The sequence below is a fragment of the Dendrobates tinctorius genome, unplaced genomic scaffold (genome assembly GCF_039654945.1).
Source record: "Dendrobates tinctorius isolate UK_male_01 unplaced genomic scaffold, ASM3965494v1 ptg000145l, whole genome shotgun sequence".
Taxonomy (NCBI): domain Eukaryota; kingdom Metazoa; phylum Chordata; class Amphibia; order Anura; family Dendrobatidae; genus Dendrobates; species Dendrobates tinctorius.
This window is the reverse complement of record NW_027361812.1, coordinates 1,667,202-1,692,596: the sequence shown is the minus strand read 5'-3', so window position 1 is coordinate 1,692,596 and position 25,395 is coordinate 1,667,202. Positions and strand designations below refer to the sequence as shown.

Below are 25,395 nucleotides of genomic sequence, written 5' to 3'. Positions count from 1 at the left end.
TACACTGGCAGGATGACAGAGTGTGAAAGATTTGTGCCCTAACCAAACTTGTGTACCTTCTGTACCAACAGTATATACCTTTGCCAACCAAAGTTGGCTATCTTGTCATGGTCTCTATTTTTACCTTTAGGCCACAGGTGTGTACCTGGTTGTGTTTTATGCAAAGTATTTCACCTTTTAACAAAAGTTGTGTACATTGTTAGGAAATCACCAACAATAAACACAACTTTTTAGGTGAAATACTTTGCTTCAAACACAACCAGGAACACAACTGTGGCAAAAAGCTTAAATTTACCCACAGTTATATACCTGGTTTTGAATACCTTTTTACCTTTTAAATACCCTGTAATTAACCTTTTTTTTAAACATATTTCGCCGCAGAAAGAAATGACAGACAACCAGTGTAAACAATAATTTAACTTTTATTTAAAATATTTTTTTTTTTGTAAACTGGTTTTCAAGTTAAAAAAAACTTTTTTAATAAAGGTTTGAAACCAACTGGGCATTTTTATTACAAAACACATCATAAATCTGTGTAGTGTGGGGTGGAAATACTGCTGGAGGGGCTGCGGGACACTTCGACAATGGGAGTGTGGAGAGAGGACAGGGATCGTGGTGGGGAAGGAACAGTTAGAGGTGATGGTGTGGAAAAAGCTACAGAATGGGTGGACATGTGGGAGGCAGAAGAGGTGGTGGACGGTGGAGTGGAGGGTTGGGCAGGGACTGTAGGAGCAGATGATGTTGATGGAAAGTTGTATGGGGAAGGAGTTTGGTACGGGGCAGGTTGCTGGAAGTGGGGAGATGTCTGGTACTGGGGAGGTTGCTGGTACTGGGGAGGTTGCTGGTATGTAATAGGAGGGGGAGGATGGAAAGTGGCTGGAGGGGGTGCAGATGTAATAGGAGGGGGAGGATGGAAAGTGGCTGGAGGGGGTGCAGGTGGAGGAACTACAGTGGTGGGAGGTGGAGGTTGGGAGGTAACCTGCTGTAGAGCACCGTGGCACGAATGCATTACATGCATCTGCTGGGTAGGAGATAGTGTTGCCATGCGCTCCACAACAGACCTGAAAAAGGTGTGGTTTGGCGAAGATCTTGCTTCTGAATGCATGGTTTGCAGAAGTGTCTTCACCTCCAGAATGCTGGAGTTGATCTGCTGAAAGCCTGTGGAGATTTGCTCTGACAAGACTTTAAGACAGTTCTGGAAAGATGCATTCAGATGCAAGAACTCTGGCGCATAACTCTTTTCCTGACCCCTCTGCCGCTGCCGCCCAGTACCCGCAGGTGTACTAGAGGTGGCAGGGGCAGAAGGGTGGGGTAAAGGGAAAGCGATCTCCTCACCAGCAGCTTCATGTAATGTAGGCGGCCACGATGCTCCTGTGCTGGTGGATGGGACAGATGGGTCGAATGTGTGGGAAGGCTGGGAAGGTGCAGATGTACCGGGGCGGTCGAAGTGTACCTCGGTGCCGGTCTCCTCAGGGATCGCCTCAGAAGGGTCCAATTGTGCAGGCTCCCGAGTGCTGCTCACCGTGCTGTGGAATAAAGAGAAAAAAAACCAATTAAAATAGTGACATGGTATGGCCCTGGCTGAAAAAAAAAAGTTACATCTAAACATTTTTTTGTCACATGTGGTGTGTAATATTTACCTTCTGGTGAGCATTGTTTCCCGGAGGAACGACAGGGCTCGTGCGTACTTGTACTTGCTCCTGCGTCCTCCAGATCCACTCGGGGCCCGCATCTCTTTATAGAACTCCTTCTTGAAACGATCCCTCACAGACCGCCACCGCTTCACAATTCTCTCCCCTGAAACGAGAAAGGACAAAGTGGTTAGTATACAACATCAGTGTTTCCCAAACTCCAGTCCTCATGGTCCCCAGGGGTCATGTTTTCAGGATTTCCAAAGTAAATAGAAATCCTGAACACATGATCCGTGGGGACCACGAGGACTGGAGTTCGGGAAACACTGGTTTACATCAAGCAACCGGTACTGTATATACTTACGCTCTTTAATTTGGGCCCGAGCTTCGAGGTCCTCCCAGCGGTCCACAAGGAGCGAACAGATTTCCTCCCAGAGTCGTCGGGTAACGATAAGGTCAGCATGGCGGCGGTCAGCCATATTCCAGAGCGGCTCCCTTTCTCTGACGAGATCGATGAGGTGGTCCACATCGAGTCCTCCATCCTCACCGTCAGAGTCGGGAGCACGCTGTGAAGGCTGTTAAAGAAAAAGACAAAAATAACATAATTAGCCTCCACAAAAGAAATGAAATAAAAAGTGCAAAAAAACAAAGCAAAAATATTTATACTTACACGCTGGTGACCGCCGCGTTGCTGTCGCCGACGACCCTGGGAGGCACTGCGAGGACCTCTTGGCCGAGCACCAGATTGGGAAGACTAGAGAAGAAAACAAAAAATGTTATGTCTTTGGATGTAGGCATTTGTTTGCTGTGTGTGGTCTGCAGAACATTGTTTTCTATGTGTTGTGTGTAGTGTGATGTTGTGTTTCTGCGTTTGATGCAAAAAACTTACCAATTGTGAGCCCACTCCAGGTGTCTGTCCACCCCTTCCTTCTTCTGGGAGCTCCTCTTCATCTTGTGATTCCTGTTTTGAAATAAAAGGCAATGAATAGACATATATTACAGAGATGATGGATTTTGGAAATAAAAACTTACCGTCAAACGCTGACGATGCGAGGGAGGGCTCCCAGAAGAAGATGTGCTGTCTTCCTGGTGGCCAGACTCCATGGCTGTGGGTGGTGTTCCAGCTGCTGCCATTGCTGCTGCTGCTGCTGCTGCATCTATTGGGCGGCTGTTGAATAAAGAGAAACAAAGGGCCAATGAATATCTTGATATTCCATAGCCCTAGTTTGGAGGAATGGGGGATTTGATAATTACCGTCTCTCATCTGCTGCTGGACTCCCCTCCCGTTGTTCAGCATGCTGCTCCATTTGGGGTGGTGCTGATGGTGCTGCTGCAGATGTCTGCTGCCTTCTCCTGCTCCTGGTTCTTGGCTTGGGTGGCATGTTGGGTGTGGCTGAGGGTCCCACTGTCTTGCTTTTATATATGTCTTGTGGGCAGAGCTACTGAGCATGCTCAGACCAAAAAAACCGGATCCGGCCACCGGATCCGGCTGTCGCCGGATCAGGCGCATTGCGGCGCTCATAGGCTTTCATTGTATGAAAAAGCCGGACACGCCGGATACGGCGTGTCCGGCTTTTTCACCGGAGACAAAAAACGTTACAGTAGCCGTTTTTTCCAGACGCCGGATCGCGTCACATTGCCGGATCCGGCAAAAATCGGATGAAACGCATGGCCATCCGGGTCAATCCGGCTCTAATGCAAGTCAATGGGGGGGAAACCGGATCCGGCATTGCATTTCGCCGGATCCGGTTTTTGTCAAAAGCGCCGGATCGCGCCTGACGGCGAAAACCTGATGTGTGAAAGAGGCCTTATGTGTGCCCAAACAATGGTTCCCCCCATATATGGGGCACCAGCGTACTCAGGACAAACTGTACAACAACTTTTGGGGTCCAATATATCCTGCTACCCCTGTGAAAATAAAAAATTGCTGGCTGAAAATCTTTTTTTTTGAGGAAAAAAAATTGTTTTTTATTTTCACGGCTCTGCGTTATAAACTTCTGTGAAGTGCTTGGGGGTTCAAGGTGCTCACCACACATCTAGATAAGTTCCTTGGGGGGGTCTAGTTTCCAAAATGGGGTCACTTGTGGGGGGGTTCCACAGTTTAGGTACATCAGGGGCTCTGCAAATGTTACATGATGCCCGCAGACCATTCCATCAAAGTCAGCATTTCATAATGTCACTGCTTCCCTTCCGAGCCCCAACGTGTACCCAAACAGTGGTCCCCACCCACATTTGGGGTACCAGTGTACTCAGGACAAACTGGACAACAACTTTTGGGGTCTAATTTCTCCTGGTACCCTTGTGAAAATAAAAAATTGCGCACTAAATTTTTTGAGGAAAAAAAAATATTTTTTATTTTCATGGCTCTGCGTTATAAACTTTTGTGAAGCACTTGGGGGTTCAAAGTGCTCACCACACATCTAGATAAGTTCCTTAGGGGGTCTAGTTTCCAAAATGGGGTCATTTGTGGGAGTGCTCCAATGTTTAGGCACACAGGGGCTCTCCAAACACGATATGGTGTCCGCTAAAGATTAGAAGTAATTTGCATTTCAAAAAGTCAAATGGCGCTCCTTCCCGTCTGAGCCCTGCCGCGCACCCAAACAGTGGTTCCCCCCCACATATGGGGTACCAGCGTACTCAGGACAAACTGGACAACAACTTTTGTGGTCCAATTTCTCCTGTTAGCCTTGTGAAAATTAAAAATAGTGTGCTAAAAATAATTTTTGAGGAAAAAAAAATATTTTTTTATTTTCACTGCTCTGTGTTATAAACTTTTGTGAAGCACTTGGGGGTTCAAAGTGCTCACTACACATCTAGATAAGTTCCTTAGGGGGTCTAGTTTCCAAAATGGGGTCACTTGTGGGGGAGCTCCAATGTTTAGATACACAGGGGTTCTCCAAACACGACATGGTGTCCGATAACGATTGGAGCTAATTTTCCATTCAAAAAGTCAAATGGTGCTCCTTCCCTTCCGGACCCTGCCGTGCGCCCAAATAGTGGTTTATGACCACATATGAGGTATCTGTGCACTCAGGAGAAATTTTTAAACAAATTTTAGGATCCATTTTATCCTGTTGCCCATGTGAAAATGAAAAAACTGAGGCTAAAAGAAAATTTTTGTGAAAAAAAAGTATTTTTTTTTTTTTTTAACAGATCAATTTGTGAAGTACCTGGGGGTTCAAAGTGATCACTATGCATCTAGATAAGTTCCTTGGGGGGTCTAGCTTCCAAAATGGGGTCACTTGTGGAGGAGCTCCAATGTTTAGGCACACAGGGGCTCTCCAAACGCGACATGGCAACCGCTAAATATTCCAGCATATTTTCCATTCAAAAAGTCAAATGGCGCTCCTTCCCTTCTGAGCCCTGCCGTGCGCCCAAACAGTGGTTTATGACCACATATGAGGTATTGGTGTACTCAGGAGAAATTGCCCAACAATTTTTAGGATCCATTTTATCCTGTTGCCCATGTGAAAATGAAAAAATTGATGCTAAATGAAAATTTTTGTTGGAAAAATTAAAATGTCCATTTTTTCCTTCCACGTTGCTTTAGTTCCTGTGAAGCACCTGAAGGGTTAATCTTCTTGAATGTAGCTTGAGGGGTGCAGTTTTTAGAATGGTGTCACTTTTGGGTATTTTCTGCCATATAGACCCCTCAAAATGACTTCAAATGTGAGGTGGTCCCTAAAAAAAATTGTTTTGTAAATTTTATTGTAAAAATGAGAAATCGCTGGTCAACTTTTAACCCTCATAACTTCCTAACAAAAAAATATTTTGTTTCCAAAATTGTGCTGATGTAAAGTAAACATGTGGGAAATGTTATTTAGTAACTATTTTGTGTCACATAACTCTCTGGTTTAACAGAAAAAAAATTCAAAATTTGAAAATTGCGAAATTTTCTAAATTTTCGCCAAATTTCTGATTTTTTCACAAATAAACGCAAAAATTATCGACCTAAATTTACCACTAACATGAAGCCCAATATGTCACGAAAAAACAATCTCAGAATCGCTAGGATCTGTTGAAGCGTTCCTGAGTTATTACCTCATAAAGGGACACTGGTCAGAATTGCAAAAAATGGCCTGGTCATGAAGGTCAAAATAGGCTTGAAGGGGTTAAGAGAGCCTGGGGTCAGTACCAGAGCATTTGAAGGCAATTGCCCTGACTTCCATACCGGGGATCCCTTTAAGAAGAGCCTGGGGTCAGAACCAAAGCGCAGAGTGGATTTGCCCTAAATTTCATACCAATGATCTCTTTAAGAGACCCTGGGGTCAGAACCACAGAGCTGAGTGGAACTGTCCTAACTTCTATATCGGGGATCCCTTTAAGAGAGGCCTGGGGTCAAAACCAAAGCGCTGGATGTATTTGCCCTGACTTCCATACCAATGATCCCTTTAAGAGGGAAGATGTTCCTATGGGATGGAGGATGTGTGATGGTATATGGGCATAGGAGGGGGGATTCATTTCTGTCATGTGCTCTCTGCTCCTTTCAGGGGGGGCAGACAATGGCTGGGAGCTTATGTTCCCAGGGATGCTATATTTCTCCCACCTTGTCAGTGTCTGCTGAGGTGTTGCCAAGTGGGAAAACTGTTGGTCATAGCAACCAATCACAGCTCAGCTTCTTTTAACCAGCTCTGGTGAAATGAAAGATGCTTTGTGATTGGTTGGTGATACACACATTCATTTTTATATAGAGAGAATACTCATTTTTTTTGTTATTGCACTTTAATGGGTACTCCCATATTTCCAGGATGTGCTGCAACAGCAGATGTGGTTCTCACAAATGGAACAGGCGTCTGTTTCACTGTTAGTTGAGAGATGGCCAGAATTTTCTCTCCTTCACCACTTGCATCACTGTGTGACGGGGCCCCGTGCTCAAAATACATGCCAGCTCCATTTGTGAAAGTATTTATTGTTGTGTTATGTCTCATTCAGGGCCTGTTGGAAAGTTGCATAAGTGTTTTTTTTTGTGCCTAGAGGGTTTCTTTAGTTTGTTATTTATACTTTAAATTGGTTATTTATTGGCTAATTATTATTATTATTCACTATTATAGTGCCATTTATTGCATGGCACTTTACATGTGAACAAGGATCAGATATAGACAAGTACAATAAACATGATCAATATAAGGCACACACAAGTACAGAAGGAGAGCGGGCCCTGCCCGCGAGTTCTCACAGTCTACAGGGGATGGGTGAGGACACACTAGGAGAGGGGAGAGCTGGTCGTGCGGTGGTTCAGTAGACTGAGGATCACTGCAGGCTGTAGGCTTGTCGGAAGCGTTGGGTCTTCAGGTTCCTTTTGAAGGTTACCGTGGTAGGCTAATAAACACTTTGTTTGATATTACCTCATTTTGCAGCAGAATTGGTATTATTTCTATATAACAGAAAGGTGGACCCCCAGAATGATTTTTCTCTGGGGGGCCCAAGGTACTCCAGTTCAACGCTGCTCTTCAGTGTTTGATTTGATATGCAAATGAGACTGATTTCTCCGTAAAACTGGCCATGTAGAAGGTACTGCTAGATAAGTCCTTAGACGAGTTACACCCACATACAAATAGTCTGAGGGGAGAAATCCTGCTGACAGATTCCCTTTAACCCCTGCGCTCCCACAGCCTGTTTTTACCTTCCTAAACTGCTGCTGTGATTACAGATCAGTCACACAGCAGACAGCACAGGAGACACAGCTGGAGCCGCAGATCGCACTGGTCACCAATGACTACTCTGTCACTCATGTACACAGAGGACCTACAGAACCGCTCTGCACACCAGATCCCAGAAAAAAAGATGGCGTGCAGAACGGCGATCGTTATTTTAAATCAACCTTTAGGTCAGTAACTATTGTTCAACCAATTGGCGCCTAAAGGGTTCAGCCAGCATCATAGTGTCACATTGTGATTGGCTGGTCAGAATTGACAGGCCGATCTTAGTGATCGCTGACGCAGGGGTGGCTTTGCAGCCCCCTGGGCCGACGTGCAGGGATGGTCTGCTGTCAACACCAGCAGCCATCTTTAGGCTGTGTGCCCACGTTGCTTTTTTTTTTTTTTTTAAGCGTTTTGAAGCATTTGTGCCGGATCAGACGCTTCAGAAACGCTTAAAATAAGCATCCCATTAATTTTAATGCATTTTGGCCTTTTTGTGCCAATTGATGCGTGTTTTTCCGCATAGGAAACGCTTAGCGGCTAAAAACGCAGCATGCTCATTATTTTCCGCTTGAGTCCGCGTTTTTAGCTGTTTCCTATTAGGCCATGTGCACACAGTGCGGATTCTGCTGCGGATCCGCAGCGTTTCAGGCTCTGCGGGTCCACAGCAGATTTAGGTGCGTTTTACAGTATCATTGTTTTCCATGGTAAACTGGAAAACGCTGTGCACATGCTGCAGATTTTTCTGCGCGGATTTGCTGCGGGTTCAAATCCGCAGCATGTCAATTCTTTGTGCGGATTCCGCTGCGGTTTCACACCTTCTCCATTGTAGAGTTGTGAAACCGCAGGCTAATCCGCAGGTAAACTGGAGGTCTTTTGACCTGAGAATTTACCTGCAAATTTTTCCAAATCTGCACGGAAAAATCCACAGGACCTAAATCTACGCGTGCACATAGCATTAGTCCAGAAGACGTCCGGAAAAAAACTCATCAAAAACACGCGGTTTTTGTGCAAAAAATTTGTTTTCTGGGAAGAAGTCCGGTTTTGTATCAGTTTTAAAACGCTAACGTGGGCACATAGCCTAACTGTCACTGCACGATACAGCGCAGTGACCAAAACCAGCGGCGGGTGTCGTGAAGGGAAAGTGCTCTACTGCTAATACCAATGTGGGCTGTACTGACATCTAGTGGTCAATAGATTATCTACAATCAACAATATTTTGAATATCAGTGCAAACAAATCTCAAAAACCCATCATATCCACATGAGTTTCCTTACCTTTGCTCTGCACAAGATTTTGATTCGCTGTAATTGTAATTACTAAGGATCCCCAGGTGTCCTTGGAGCAGTGAGGACCCTATAGCAGAACTCAAGACGGTATCCTATGCGATTGCTTATTTATGGAAGCCTAAAACCTGAGTCCAGTGGCCGCCATGAGCTTACCTTCATCACTACGTCCACCCTCATGTGTCCCATGACACCATGCAGTACCCATGATTTCAATGCTGGACTGACTTGTATGGAATAAAACCATTCACGGTGCATTAAATAAGAGAGAAAGAAGACTGAAAGAAGCCGCACACCAGCGATCAGTAACCGTGCCTTTAATGCTCTGTAAATATAATCGTATAAGTACAAACTGATGAGGATAATACATTTATTTTATACACACAATAGTTTAAATAAGCAATTAGTTACTTGTTAGGTTTCCTCACAGAGTGGAAATCCGGTTGCAGTACAGACATCTCACACTTGTAGAAAGGAGTTTTTCTTTGCAAACCAAAGTGCTGAGGTTTTACAGGAGCGCAATCATTCTGCATGATTTACCTGCGATGAGTTACAGTGCAGCATTCAACTAGAAAGAACGTGAATATGGCATTTTATTTAGTACTGCCATTACCAATCCATTGCCGCTTCAATGGCATCAGTCAGTAGCACAGATCATGGCATATAGAATGACTGTACAATATCATGGGGCTAAGGGTAAGGTCTCTCCTCGTAGAAAGCACCAAGTTGGAAAAGCGAGACGTATGGGTTATGCAATGTTCCCCTGGGAAATATCTAAGTAACAGCTGCACGGAGGAGAACATGATCTGTAGTGCCACCTTCTAGAAGTAGCAATCCTTAGTCAATCCTGTCTCTAAAGAACCTTGCCACATCACCTAGGATGTACAGCCAATCTTGAACCTCAATTTGAAGGCTAGAAAGATGTTTCAGGGTTTTTGCTCCTCATCGGTGCAAATCAGGAGAACTCAAAATTGAATTTTGAGGATTACGTCGAACAGGTGGCACTAGATCGAGTCCCTGTTCTCTTCCTCCGTGCAGAGGCAATTTCCATGTACAAAAAAAACATAATTTACCGGTTACCTATGCATCCTGACCAACAGCTGGCAGAGTTCATATGTGAAAGGGTTTTGCCATTATTGCGTTCTATAACACATGACATAGATGATGAGGGTTAAAGGGAACCTGACAGCAGGTTCATGCTGCCCAAACCACAGGCAGTATACTTGTAAAAGCCGGCTGGCAACCATGTGTCTCAGGTGACAAGCATGAGGCAGGTTCTGGCTGCTTCTTCCTGCTCCAGTAGACGGCCCGTTCTCTCCCTATACATGCACATATGGTAGAACTGTCAGAGAATTAGTGCAGGTGAATGCCTCTTGGACTATAGTCATACATGCGCCCTGGCTGGCTTTTAAAATTATGCGGTTTCTGAAACTCCACATGACTGTAATAACGCACCCGCTCTCCGATTCACGGTGCCTGCGCTTCAAGCAGCAGGAATCTGCTGTCAGGTTCCCTATAACAGTGGAGACTGGCCGACAGGACCCCCCCACAAATTACTAAAGAGGATCCACGCATTGATGTAATGTCTAGCCCTCTACCGGCATTATCCCTTACCTATGGGTTGTGTGCTATGGCGCCAACGTAAGCCAGGGCCTGAAATCAGCTCCACTTTCTGACCGCCATGTCAGGTCGCAGAAGTGTGCCTTGGGCAAACAAAACCCTTTGGCCCACATTTAAGACTTTCATTTTATATATGCCGGTCTTAAAAAATAAAATTAAAAGGAGTGATTTGCATAAAATGTATTAATAACGTGCACAGCTCTTTTTTGCTGCATTTTAATGTAGAACGTTAATCTGAATGATTTTGGTCTCGGTTTACACCAACATTGATTAATAAATGAGGCCTTTATGTGTAAGGCTCATTACGGAGAACAAATAGGACACGGAAGCAGATTCAGAGGTTTCGGAGGAGGATACTGAAGTAGATCTGCTCTAAGATCCATATAACCTGTGTGAACATACACAAAAGAAGAAAAAGCTGACGTGAAGGGCAACAGTTTATCGTCTAGAGCCAGACTCAGGGACCAAACTACGGCTGACAACCTCTACGACACTTGTACTTTATGCCGTATGGAAATCTATGGCCATAATACTAGTTGCATTGTGTTACTGAGACAGACCACCATACTTGTCAACAGTCCAAAATTCCCAGGGACTGTTCTGCAAAAAGAAGAAAAAAAAAAAACACCCACAAGAAGCAGTTTGCGGGTTCTTCTTAATTAAATAATCGGCCTGAATTTTGGGTTATAAATATTGGTGTGTACCGCCTACATTGAAGTTACCCTGTCCACGGCTTATATACCCGAGAATGGTTCATTTTGAGGGAAACTTAAAGGGAATCTGTCACCCCATTTTTTGAGTATCAGCTGCCGGCACCGACATCAGGGGCTTATCTACAGCATTCTGTAATGCTGTAGATAAGCCCCCGATGTAACCTGAAAGATAAGAAAAACGAGTTACATTATACTCACCCAGGGGCGGTCCCTGTCCCGGCGCCTGCGCACTGCAGTATTCTGCTCTGCCCTCAACAGGGCAGAGCAGTGCGCCTGCGCAGGAGCCACAACAGGCAGCAAAGAAGACGTCACCGTTAGAAGATGGGAGGCGCCGCATCGGACCGCAACACCCATCGGACCGCAACACCCATCGGACCAAGACAGGACTCGGACGGCCCCTGGGTGAGTATTATATAACTCGTTTTTCTTACCTTTCAGGTTACATCTGGGGTTTATCTATAGCATTACAGAATGCTGTAGATAAGCCCCAGCTGGCAGTGCCAGCAGCTGATACTCGAAAAATGGGTTGACAGATTCCCTTTAAGGCATACGCTTCCATGATCACAAATTCTCAGTTTGACACAAAGGGTTAAAACATAAAATACATTTGCATATTATCTTGTGACATCCTTGAATCATGCAGCACCCAACTCCATATTTAACACAAGTCATAACAGAAAAGAACAGAAGTGCCGATCGCCTTAAAGTGAATGCTCCCCTTCAAATTTTTAGGTCCAACAATCGATCCATCTCCCCGGTATATTCATAGATGTACAGCATCATCTGTCCGCCTGCAGCCACCACTAGGGGGAGCTTACTGCATACGGAGTTATTATGGAGGTCAATTTATATTCAGTATGCAGTAAGCTCCCCCTAGTGGTGGCTGCAGGCAGCAGAATACCAGATTTTAAATCGATGTGTATGCAGGGGATTTGGAGCTTTGGGTCAGAACCTACCGCTGCGGAAGAAATTAATCAGCACATAATTTTAACCTATTTAAATTACAAGAATAAAATTAAATTCAAGGATGGACATGCAGAGTAAAGCTGAAGGATCTCCGCCGCTGAAAGTCAAGCTCTTAAAATAAAAAAAAAGGGACAACATTCAAAATTAGGTTAAACCAATAATATATTAAAATTATATTAATAAAGATGAATTCCTTTACAAAGCCAACTCCATTGCCTACATAGGTATAAAATATAAAAACTTGTTTTAAGCCTTATGCCTTGATCGCCACAGTAACGTGTTGCCTCTTAGAGGGTGCGGGCGGCCACCTCCAGGGTGAATGCCGAGCAGTCTCAGAGTAGACAACACATGAAGACAGATAAGATAACAATGCCCAGTCACAGCTGGGCAACGTGCACAGGCACCATCATCACATGAACACATCCACAACGGCGTCACTACCGCGGACAAGTGACTGACGGGCAATACTCTTCTAGAGCATTTATACATGGCTGCAATGAGCGCTGTGCAGAATACGGCTGCTGGAACACATCCATGAAAACTACCCTGTCTACTAGTGTATATACAATCTGCCATTGTCATGTAGTACAATCCATTTACAATGACAATGCAAGACATTCATGCATGTACATAGAAGACCATGGATTCCAGAAATGCCGCAGATTACAAGTGTCTAATTGACCTAATTGGCTGTAAGTAGAGAATTTCTTACCTTAAACATTTCTTTATGCCATGTAGGTTCAATATTCTTTAGAGATTAATCTCATAATCTACCTTGATCATGGTCACGGATGCATCTAGGAGCTCGAAATGACCTTTGCAGACAGGTTTTTAAAGTAACATTCTGCTGCCTGAAGCCGCCACCAGAGGGAGTATAGGAGCGTACTGCATACGGTGTATACAGTAATAGTAAGCTCCTAGGCGCCATCTAGTGGCAGCTGAAAGCAGGCAGAATGTCATCATTTAAATCTATCACTATGCAGGACATTGGAAGCGCTGTAGCAGGAAAATGGAGCTTTGATGGCTGTATATAGGTATAGTCTGAAACTAGTTAGCTCAGAATGGTTGAGTGATAGTTAAGTGAAAGCGAACCTGCCCCCTAACCGTAAAAGGTAACTATGTATTATGCATGTAAAGTCACTTTCCCTGCTGACCTCTGTTGTTCACCTGCTGCAGCCTCCTCTGCCTCTGGTCCTCTTCAATCTAACTTGGATATGGTCACTGCAGTGTCATGGGCAGGGCAGAGTGAAGTCTAAGGCATGTCGTCTCTGTCTCATGTGCGGAGGGATGGACATTGCTGTTGACATTGGCATTGTGTCCATCTCTCACGAAAGGCAGGGAGGCATGGATTAGACTCTGCTTTGCCCTTAGGCTAGGTTCACATTGCATTGTTGCCATCCGTTTAACCTATGCGTTAAACGGATGCGCCAACGCTGATGTCATTTTTGTCTTTGTTTGAGCGTTTGACCTAACGCACCCGAAAACGCAGTAGACCGCGTTCGAAGGTGCGTCAAAAAGTAACGCATCATCGCTAACACATGCCGATTTGGACATGCGTTAGGATGCGTTACCCTAATAGATGCCAATCGGTGCGTTAATACATTCGTTACATAGCGTTAGTGCCGCTTAGTAACGGATGTGTTAAACAGATGGAACCCAGCCTTACTCATGCCACTGCACTGACCATATGTCCATGTCCACTGCAGAGGACCAGAGGAGGCGGCAGCAGATGATGTACAGAGGTCATCATGGTAAGTGCGTATACGTGCAAAATGTATAGTCACAGGGTGGAGGATTGCTATAAGGGGGCCACCAAGTGGAAACAGATCCCTTAAAAAAAAAAAAAACCTGAAGGGGATAGATAATCCATTTCTAGAAACCATGAGAGTGGATTTTTGGGGACATTCAGAGAAGAAAAGTCCTACAGATAAATGGGTGTAGACGCCTGTGGTCCTGACTGTACTGGTGCCGGAGCGAGCCGGGCAGTGACCTCAGTCATACCACAGTTACCTGTAAGACGCTCTGCATGGATGTCACATTTAGATCTTCTACTGCACATTTGGAAAGTGACATTAAAACTAAAAAATAGTAAGATTTACTTCAGTCAGATTCACATCATCATAGTGACCTTCTCTAGTGATTGTGAGGACAATGAGACTCCTCTCGCACCCAACTGCAAATTTCACATACCCACTGATTAGAAAGAACATGTTTTTTTTTTACGTTTTAATATAAAACCTTTATACTCTTGGCAGCTAATAAACTAAATAGAAACAAAAAAAAACCGTAGGCACTAACGATGCCATGACAATTCCATAAAACACTTATTCAGGTGATCGGTGTTGGATGCAGCGCAGGAGATCATCATGGGCTGGGTTTTTTCAAGTCTCGGATCTGTTTGATCAAGTAGTTCTTTTCATCTGAGAATTGTTCGTCGTCCGTCCTCTCCTTTTGGAAGCTGCTCAGGAACTCAATTAACTTGGTCTGGTTTTTTAACAGGATGTCCACGATTGGCTGCGTCTTGTTTGGATTTGCTACGAAGACCTAAAATGTAAGAGGAGTGAAGGCATGATGTTCAGGCTGGAATACCAAATGGACTGTGTCAGCCGGCAAACAAGCAACGCATGTCATTTACTGGAGACATAAGTCACACGTGACACAACATAGAGAATCCTCGGCCAGCTCTCTGGCCCGTCCCCTATGAATTGGAACAGAATGCATCTCCTTATTCTACAAATGCTCAAATTCCTACATGGTATTAACCACTCAAAACACAAAAAATGCCATACATTAGTACATGAGAAGTTATGGCGAGTGGCCAGCCATTGGTCAGAAAGTTCGGGTTACTTAAACACAAACCAATGTATGAATTTGTTCTATACAAATCAATAGTAAACACGTGAAGATCAGAAACGTTGTAAAATATCTGATCAGAGATTAAATTTGCTGATGACACAAAGCTAGGAGGGATAGCTAATACTAGAGAAGAGAGAGAGAGGATTCAAAAAGATATAAATAAACTGGAGCAGTGGGCAGCAACTAACAGAATGGTGTTTAACAGGGAAAAATGCAAAGTACTACATCTGGGCAATAAAAATTAAAAAAGCATATACAGAATGGGAGGAATAGGGCTAAGCAACAGCACATGTGAAAGAGACTTGGGTATACTAATAGATCACAGACTGAATATGAGTCAACAGTGTGATGCAGCAGCAAAAAAGGCAAATGCAATTCTAGGATGTATTAACAGAAGCATACAGTCTAGATCACGTGAAGTCATTATTTCCCTCTACTCCTCTTTGGTCAGACCTCATCTGGAATATTGTGTCCAGTTTTGGGCACCACATTTTAAAAAAGACATCAACAAACTGGAGCAAGTTCAGAAAAGAGCGACCAGAATGGTGACCGGTCTGCAAACCCTGTCTTATGAGGAAAGGTTGCAGGATTTGGGAATGTTTAGTTTGCAAAAGAGAAGACTGAGAGACTTAATAGCTGTCTACAAATATCTCAAGGGCTGTCACACTGTAGAAGGATCAACTTTATTCTCATTTGCACAAGGAAAGACTAGAAGCAATGGGATGAAACTGAATGGGAGGAGACACAGATTAGATATTAGAAAAAACTTTTTGACAGAGTGATCAATGAGTGGAACAGGCTGCCATGAGAAGTGGTGAGTTCTCCTTCAATGGAAGTCTTCAAACAGAGGCTGGACAGACATCTGACTGGGATGATTTAGCGAATCCTGCTTTGAGCAGGGGGTTGGACCAGATGGCCCAGGAGGTCCCTTCCAACTCTACGATTCTATGATTCTAACCACTTGTTTCTTCTCCTGGACTGATCATTCTGAAAAGTCTCAATTTTTCAGGGATATAGACTTCCCCCATCACAGAGATAGGAGATGGCAGTTGGTGCTCATAGAGTTCCATGGAGAACTGTGACTGCCACCTCAGGAACACTTGCAGCAGAATATCTGCGCCTGCTGCCTCCAGCTTCTCCCTACGCAGAGTCTCTCTCCATAACATTCACTGAATACAGATTTTACTCACGAATTGAGAGTGAAATAAATTTCCGTGATAACATTACAACGTTGCTCATACTCATGTGTAGTATTGATTTACAAAATACAAATATGAAACGATGGTTTCTCTTTAAAGATGCATTGGCAGTACAATGCTACTGCTATCTTTAACCTCTTGTAGCCTTGTCAGGAATATTTTTCCCCATGGCTTTGCCACATTCTTTAGTATGTATTTCTTTTCATGGAGCGGCGTGAGCGATTGTTTTCTGCGGGATCAGTTGTATTTTTTAATAGCACTTATTGGAGATACATATAACTTTTTGATTACGTTTTCTCAACTTTTCTTTTGAAAGAAAAGTGAAATTTTGCCATTGACATTTGTGGGTTTTTGATTTTTTTTTGCCATTTTCCATGCAGTAAAATGAAAAAAATAAAATAAATGAATGAATGGAACCTGACATGGGATTCATGGGTGGCATGAATCATTTTCCCGCTGCATTATTGCTGCCATCTATGCTTTACTCTGATATACAGGGTGGGCCATGTATATGAATACACCTAAATAAAATGGGAATGGTTGGTAATATCAACTTCCTGTTTGTGGCACATTAGTATATGGGAGGGGGGAAACTTTTCAGGAAGGTGGTGACCATGGCGGCCATTTTGAAGTCGGCCATTTTAGATCCAGCTTTATTTTTTCCAATGGGAAGAGGGTCATGTGACACATCAAAATTAATGAGAATTTCACAAGAAAAACAATGGTGTGCTTGGTTTTAACGTAACTTTATTCTTTCATGAGTTATTTACAAGTTTCTCTTTGTGTACAGCCATTGACATGATGCAGAGGTTAACACATGAGGAGTGGATAGAAATTGTGTTGATGTCTGGTGAACGCAGTACCTGGGTCATTGCAGCAGATATCAATGCAAGACGCCCTACGCAAGAAAACTGTCACCATTCCCATTTTATTTAGGTGTATACATATAAATGGCGCACCCAAAAAAGTTTGCCTCATCACTGAACATAATGCTCTGTGTAAACTGAGGGTCCTGTTCCAATTTGTTTTGCCCATTCTGCAAATTCAGCACGCTGATCTGGGTCACCAACCATTCCCATTTTATTTAGGTGTATCCATATAAATGGCCCACCCTGCACTGCGGCACTTCAGATAAAGCATAAATAAGTCTTGCATGACTAATCCGATGCCGGACCCAGAAGATACTGCCCATCCTGTTCCCAAACAGTGACACTCACATAGGAAGAGACCTGCCAATCTAGGGGAGTGGGGGCAGAGACAAATATCCAATATCTCTTGGATTAGTCCCCGGCTGACATTCCAAAGTACATATTCTCTAAAACACGGCAGCATTTCCAACTAAAACATATACAGGTGGCAAGATACAGCCGGTGTCTAATTCATGCTGCCCAAATCCAACAAGGTTCCCTTTAACTATGGTCCAAATAGGCCGATAACAAATATGCAGATTTCTTTAAGTGTTAGTTCTTTTGCACGCGGTATATTCTGGGAGTAATGACTTACTTTACCGTCGATAAAGTCTGGGGGAGCTAGTTTTTTTTTTTGCAGGCTGTGCTCTAATTCTGGGGTGCAACAAATTTATTAATCAGATTTCAGAGGGGCAATGCAGCAAGGGAGCGATGTTTCCAGATCATGTGGTGCAAATAATAACTTTCCTTTATGCAAAGGGGACGTAGACCTCTAATGTGAAGGTGTAAATGTCACTAAAGGAAAGAATCCCCTGTAATAGAGAAGAATCTAGACGTCCAATCTGACTACGATCGGAGCAGAAATTAAGGAGGCTGAGGTGTAGGACAACCAAGAAAATATTCACTATAAACAAGTATCGGTGACGCTACAAGATACTGTAACATAATGATCTCAATAAAATGATTTTTTTTATATATATATTAAATTGGTGCTTTTTAGGGACCTCATGGGTTGTTTATTGTAGATAGACAAAATGTAACGCACCTGAAGCTAACCCTTGTGTGTGACGCAGCACTCGTATCTCAGAGAACACTATTTTCTTCTGCGTGGGCCATCGTTGTAAGCATCCTCTCATCTATCATGTCAGAGAACCGTACAGAAATAGATTCTGGTTGCGTATTTCCATTACCTGTGACGTACATGGGATTTTGGACACTCGCCTCAAGTACATTGTCAGGAGCGCTCCTATAAAATGTTCTTCACGTGTCTTCTCTGCGGCCTGACAAAACACAGACCCCCCTGATCCTCAGAAGGGGCTGAATACCTTACCTTAAACACATGAAACGCTTCAAACTGGATGTTGGGGCTCTTATCTCTCAGCAGATTCATCATCAGCTTCAGATTTTCTGGTTTGCTGATGTACTTTGTCATGATGGAAAAGTTGTGCCGATCCAAGATTAACTCTCCCAGCAGCTACAGGAGGAATTGGAAGAGTTAAACCTCCTGAAAGTAAGAAATCGATGACAGCAATACTAAATTACACCTTTTTCCAGTAACCAAGGGAGTGCAACAATTACAGAGTCTACGTATGGCCATACCATGCCTGCGTATTAGTGCCATACAGTACTCAGATAGCAGTAATATTACAGTTTTATATTCATAGATATTGCTTAAAAAAATTGTGTAGTCCAGAGGCAAAATGGAAAGAAAACTGAAATTTCGACAATGCCTTTTGCAGTTGTTTTTTTGCTCTTTGCTATACAGAAAAGTTTAATGGCACCTGACCTGAGATTCATGGGCAGCATGGATCAGATCCTGGCTGCATTAGTGCAGAAGTTTATCATCTACTCTGAAATAATTCACATTAATAACACTTTGAAAAGCCAGCCAAGGACTATGCGTCTTGGGTGACTAGTCCGGGGCCGGTCCCAGCGGCTTCTCCATGCCCAGCTTCAATAGGCTAACAGGCTTCTCCCAGTACACACATAGGAACAGATCCCGATCACAGAGAACGATGCAGTGGCACTATTCTCTCTCCTCCTGCCCGACACTAATCAATCTGATTGGTGCAGGGCAGGAGAGAAAGCTAACAAGACCTGCACATCAACTCCAGATTAGTTAGAAGGATTTTTCTGGTCATGTTTAGTCACATGTCTGGAAGAAGCTTCAAAATGTGGTAATATTTACACTTCATTTAAAATGAGTGTGTATTTACGTAGCAGAGCGGTTTCTGTAAGCCAGCTGTACCTGTACGTGTTCATGCACTTGTAGAAGAGCTGTGTGTGCACATGTAGCAGGGCTGTGTGCACAGGACAGCTGTGTGCATACTTGTAACAAGGCTGTGTGTCACATGTAGCAAAACTGTGTGCAACGGACAGAAGGGCTGTGTGTGCACATGTAGCAAAACTGTGTGCAACGGACAGCTGTATGTGTGTATGCACTTGTAGCTGGGCTGTGTGTGCACATGTAGCAAAGCTGTGTGCATAGGACAGCTGTGTGCGCTTGTAACAAGGCCAAGTGTGCACATGCAGCACAGCTGTGTGTCTGTGAGCTTGTAGCACGGTTTTGTGTGCACATGTAGCAAAGCTGTGTGTGTCCGTGAGCTTGTAGCAGGGCTTTGTGTGCACATGTAGCAAAGCTGTGTGCATAGGACAGCTGTCTGCGTGTGTGCGCTTGTAGCAAGGCTGTATGTTCACATGTAGCTAAGCTGTGTGTGTCCGTGAGCTTGTAGCAGGGCTTTGTGTGCACATGTAGCAAAGCTGTGTGTGTCCGTGAGCTTGTAGCAGGGCTTTGTGTGCACATGTAGCAAAGCTGTTTGTGTCCGTGAGCTTGCAGCAGGGCTTTGTGTGCACATGTAGCAAAGCTGTTTGTGTCCGTGAGCTTGTAGCAGGGCTTTGTGTGCACATGTAGCTAAGCTGTGTGTGTCCGTGAGCTTGCAGCAGGGCTTTGTGTTCACATGTAGCTAAGCTGTGTGTGTCCGTGAGCTTGTAGCAGGGCTTTGTATGCACATGTAGATAAGCTGTGTGTGTCCGTGAGCTTGTAGCAGGGCTTTGTGTGCACATGTAGCTAAGCTGTGTGTGTCCGTGAGCTTGTAGCAGGGCTTTGTGTGCACATGTAGCAAAGCTGTGTGTGTCCGTGAGCTTGTAGCAGGGCTTTGTGTGCACATGTAGTAAAGCTGTAATCTGTGTGTGTCTGTGAGCTTGAAGCAGGGCTTTGTGTGCACATGTAGAAAAAGCTGTGTGCATAGGACAGCTGTGTGTGCGCTTGTAACAAGGTGTGTGTGCACATGTAGCAAAGCTGTATGCGTAGGACAGCTGTGTATGTGTGGGCTTGTAACACAGCTATGTGTGCACATGTAACAAAGCTGTATGCGTAGGACAGCTGTATATGTGTGGGCTTGTAACACGGCTATGTGTGCACATGTAACAAAGCTGTGTGCGTAGGACAGCTGTGTGTGTGTGTGCGTACGCACTTGTAGCAGAGCTGTGTTTGCACATGTGGCAAAGCTGTTAGATTTGATCTATATACATACACAGCAATGCTAAGTGTGCATGAAGCAGTGTTGTGTATAGGTGTACGCTGAAGAAAGAGTGTAGCAATGGTGTGTGCTGTAAAGCTGTAAGTAAATAATACACATGCTGCAGAGAAATTCTAACAATATATGTATTATGGCCCTATTCTACCCTAGTGTATTAAAATTAGTGATATTGTCCCCCCCACTTATTGCATTATTTGTGATAGTGTCTCCTCCATCATAGAAATTTGAATTAGTAGGAAATTGTTCCTATTTTCTGATATCTAAATCTTTGGTGCGTCTTATAGGACGAAAAATGGTAAATTACAGATTACTGCAAGTTTCGCCATAAAGTGTAGATAGCATGAAAAAGAAATGATATAATGTAGACCCCAAAATAGTTCATTTGTATTTACTCCTATTGAGAATACTAGAATTCGGCTCCACATCTAATTTTAAAAGGAATGTTTGGACCTCCTAATAAATGTCCACGGGGGAGGAGTGCAGTTTTTATGGGAAAGAATACTTGTGTTCCTGCAGTTTTTCTACAAAAAAAACACATTATTAAAGAAATCATTATGGTGTGTATTACGTGGGTCACACACTTTAGACAGCGGTCAGATAAATGCTCGGATAAATGTTCATGTGTTCCTATTTGGGAGGGATGCTGTGCGAGATGATGCTGAACACCTATGACAGTTTATCCGAGAACAAAAGGATTGGGCATGTTGAAAACGAACAGCCAGATATTTACTTCTCCGAAAATATAGTGCAGGGGAAAATTAGTCCTATCCCTTGGCACATCCGATCAGGGACGGCACCATAAATGAATACACACCTGGAGCTCTTCACTGCTTGGTAGTTGCTAACATAACCACAAATAACTGTCTTGTAGAGCGAGCACCAAGGCTAATGACAAGGTGCTGTCCTCCCGGGACCAGCATGCCATGCCCACTCACCTTCATGTCAAACAAAAAAGGAAGCACACTGTAGCACCATAGCATGCAAACATGAAATATGAAAAATGAATTGCATTACTGCATTAGAAATTGAGAAAGCTTAGCGCATAAAATGGCCAGGCCAATTTATGTGTACCTGGAAGCCACGGTAAGGCGTTTCTCGTTTTCCAGGACCCTTAATGTGGCTTCCAGGTACACATAAATTGGCCATTTTATGCGCTAAGCTTTCTCAATTTTTCATATTTCTAATGCAGTAATGCAATTCCTTTTTTCATATTTCATGTTTGCATGCTATGGCACTACAGTGTGCTTCCTTTTTTGTTTGAGTGTTTATGAGTTGGTGACTCTAGGTTAAGCACCTGTTCACACTTAGTTTATGCTTGGATGTGACGGTCAGTTTTTTTAAATTTGCACTCACCTTCAAGGACTGTCTTTTAGTCACATAGTTCTCAGAGTGTAGAAGCTTTTCATAGTCATTAAATATCTAGAAAACAAAAAATAGGAAAGAAAATATTATACTAAGAATTAAGAAAAGACAAATGATCAATCACTTATAGCACATACGAGAAACAAAGGGTTTCCTCCCGTTTACAACCGGAGTGTCCAAGTATGAAGACCGTGCGCCCAATTCATGGAAGCATTTACGACAGTATACTGGTTTAAAAAGCTCTGAAAAGTCGCATCATTTTGGCAAAACTGGTAGCTTCACTAAAATGATGCGACTTTTGGCATATACCATTTACGCTCGGCTCTGACAGGAGCGTGGCGGTCACCGGCCACCAAATTAATGACAATCGGTGGCGTTGGCTACACCACAAATCTTACTCCAGCAGGATTTGTGGCGAGGTGCACACTCCTCATTCATGTCGTACGCCTTTTCATGAATCGGGAGCTGCTGCTCCAGCATGTCTCCTCATCCAGACTGGCGTGGGAAACACCAGCATTGATGTAACAGGTCCTGTGTATATAGAACTCTATGTACGGGTAGGGAGCAAACAGCACGGTGGGCTGTGAGGTCAACACATTTATCATTTAGAAAGGTGGCAGCTTACTTCCAGAAACACTTTTATTCTTGGGCTTTGTCTGGTATTGACAGTCGGTCCTCTTCAAGTAAATACTAACACAAAAGTGGAACTGTTTCTGGCAGAAAGCTTCTAGTTTTTATTTTTCTCATACAAAGGCAATCGCCCAAACCCTTATATTATAAGAAAAAAAACAACTTTATTTAAAAGGGAATCTGCTACCAGATTTTCGCCACCCTATCTGAGAGCAGCAAAATGTAAGGTTAGACACCCTCATTCCAGTGATTTATCACTTACTCGGCTGCTTGCTGCAGTGTTGATAAAAATCAGTTTTTTTCTACCAGTTCTCTGAATGCTGAGCTCTGCATACACCACTGATTGGTAGTTTTCTATGTGCACTGCACATAGGCATCAAGCTGCCAATCACTTGTGTCAGCGGGGTTATATGCAGCTGATGAATACAGAGGAGGATATGACAGCAGGTTCAGCACTGAAATCTTTCTACATTGCGCTGTTCTCAGATTAGGTGGCAAAAACCCAGTGAAAGAGTCTTTTTAAATCCTAAAAAAAAAAAACAAACTTGGTTCGATCATTATACATAATATACAGTGGGATTTGGAGCCCGTCTCCTTCATACCATCTGCTGTGCTCTAGAGCACTAATTCCCTCGTTACATAGTGGCAGGATCACCGATCTACATCAGGGCTTGGATATACAACCATTTTATAATACACCTTTTGCCTACAAACATTTGTCAAAGTGGGCAGCAGGAGACATTTTCCCATTAGCAGACATCTGCAGACTTAGGACAGACCTAGTTTACTTCTCTCCTTCCTGCATAAATTAATTACGGGAGCTATAAACCTGAGAATACTGGGTCAGTGACAATGAATCAGACTGTCCCGACGCTGCAATGTTTTATTACAGATGGATCCCGCAAGTTGGTGCAATAGGTGCAGGCTGTGTACAGTCATGGCCAAAAGTTTTGAGAATGACACAAATATTATATTTTCACATGATCTGCTGCCCTCTGGTTTTTATGTGTGTTTGTCAGATGTTTTTATCACATACAGAAATATAATTGCAATCATATTATGAGTAGCAGCAAAAGGTTATATTGACAGTTAGAATGAGTTAATGCAGTGTTGACCCTTCTTCTTCAGGACCTCAGCAATTCTCCCTGGCATGCTCTCAATCAACTTCTGGATCAAATCCTGACTGATACCAGTCCATTCTTGCAAAATCAATGCTTTTATTTTGTCTGAATTTGAAGGTTTTTGTTTGTCCACCGGTCTCTTGATGATTGACTACAAGTTCTCAATGGGATTAAGATCTGGGGAGTTTCCAGGCCATGGTCCCAAAATTTCTATGTTTTGTTCCCTGAGCCATTTAGTTATCACCTTTGCTTTATGGCAAGGTGCTCCATCATGTTGAAAAAGGCATTGTCGATCGCCAAACTGCTCTTGGACGGTTGGGAGAAGTTGCTCTTGGAAGATATTCTGGTAGCATTCTTTATTCATGGCTGTGTTTTTAGGCAAGACTGAGAGCGAGCCCATTCCCTTGGCTGAGAAGCAACCCCACACATGAATGGTTTCAGGATGCTTGACAGTTGGCATGAGACAAGACTGGTGGTAGCGCTCACCTGGTCTTCTCCGAATAAGCAGTTTTCCAGATGTCCCAAACAATCGAAAAGGGGATTCATCAGAGAAAATGACTTTACCCCAGTCCTCAGCAGTCCACTCCCTGTATCTCTTGCAGAATATCAGTCTGTCCATGATATTTTTCCTGGATAGAAGTGGCTTCTTTGCTGCCCTCCTTGAGACCAGGCCTTGCTCCAAGAGTCTCCGCCTCACAGTGCGTGCAGATGCACTCACACCTGCCTGCTGCCATTCCTGAGCAAGCTCTGCACTGCTGGTAGCCCGATCCCGCAGCTGAAACACTTTTAAGAGACGGTCCTGGCGCTTGCTGGTCTTTCTTGGGCGCCCTGGAGCCTTTTTGGCAACAAGGGAACCTCTCTCCTTGAAGTTCTTGATGATGCGATAGATTGTTGACTGAGGTGCAATCATTCTAGCTGCGATACTCTTCCCTGTTAGGCCATTTTTGTGCAGTGCAATGATGACTGCACGTGTATCTTTAGAGATAACCATGGTTAACAGAAGAGAAACAATGATGCCAAGCACCAGCCTCCTTTTAAAGTGTCCAGTGGTGTCATTCTTACTTAATCATGACAGATTGATCTCCAGCCCTGTCCTCATCAACACCCACACTTGTGTTAATGGAGCAATCACTGAAACGATGTTAGCTGGTCCTTTTAAGGCAGGGCTGCAATGATGTTGAAATGTGTTCTGGGGGATAAAGTTAATTTTCTAGGCAAATATTGACTTTGCAAGTAATTGCTGTTAAGCTGATCACTCTTTATAACATTCTGGAGTATATGCAAATTGCCATTAGAAAAAATGAAGCAGTAGACTTTGTAAAAATTAATATTTGTGTCATTCTCAAAACTTTTGGCCATGACTGTAGAGCCTGGCCACACCGGACCTATGTACACTGTAAATGACAGAAATATAGATTGTATATAAATCTGCATCCTCCAATATACAGTTAGGTCCATATATATATTTGGACAGAGACAACATTTTTCTTGAGGGAATCCTTTAAAAACAGGGTGGCACATGTTAAGGAGCTGAAACTCCTAAACCCTTCATCCAATTTTAATGTGGATACCCTCAAATGAAAGCTGAAAGTCTGAACTTCAACTGCATCTGAATTGTTTTGTTTAAAATTCATTGTGGTAATGTCTAGAACCAAAATTAGAAAAATGTTGTCTCTATCCAAATATATATGGACCTAACTGTAATTCCACAATATCGGTATTCTTCCCTTTAGAAGGATGACTGTAGCCAATACCTGAGCAGGACAGGCTTGGGAGGATCAGCCGATGTCGATCTGGTTTTGCTCTATATACTATTTCCGAATATGCAAGTGTAGATTAACCCTTGGCACACCCAAGCAAAACATTATAATAAGGAAAGATCTAAGGATTGTGGAAAACTGTTAAAAAGAGATCCCATAGTTTCT

The 25,395-nt window shown here is 43.5% G+C and overlaps 1 protein-coding gene across 5 annotated transcripts in view; it reads right to left on the bottom strand.

The window, feature by feature from the left end:
- Positions 1 to 8,857: 8,857 nt before the first annotated feature.
- CAB39L (calcium binding protein 39 like) overlaps positions 8,858 to 25,395 on the bottom strand; it is a 109,297-nt gene continuing 92,759 nt past the window's right edge. For all 5 annotated transcript variants that reach the window (XM_073546102.1, XM_073546100.1, XM_073546104.1 and 2 more), the window contains exons 7-9: positions 21,711 to 21,776; positions 18,149 to 18,292; positions 8,858 to 14,399 (exon numbers count right to left, since the gene is read on the bottom strand). In XM_073546102.1, coding sequence (XP_073402203.1) covers positions 14,220 to 14,399; positions 18,149 to 18,292; positions 21,711 to 21,776 — 390 coding nt within the window. In that variant the 3' untranslated portion in view covers positions 8,858 to 14,219. The remainder of the gene's footprint in view (positions 14,400 to 18,148; positions 18,293 to 21,710; positions 21,777 to 25,395) is intronic.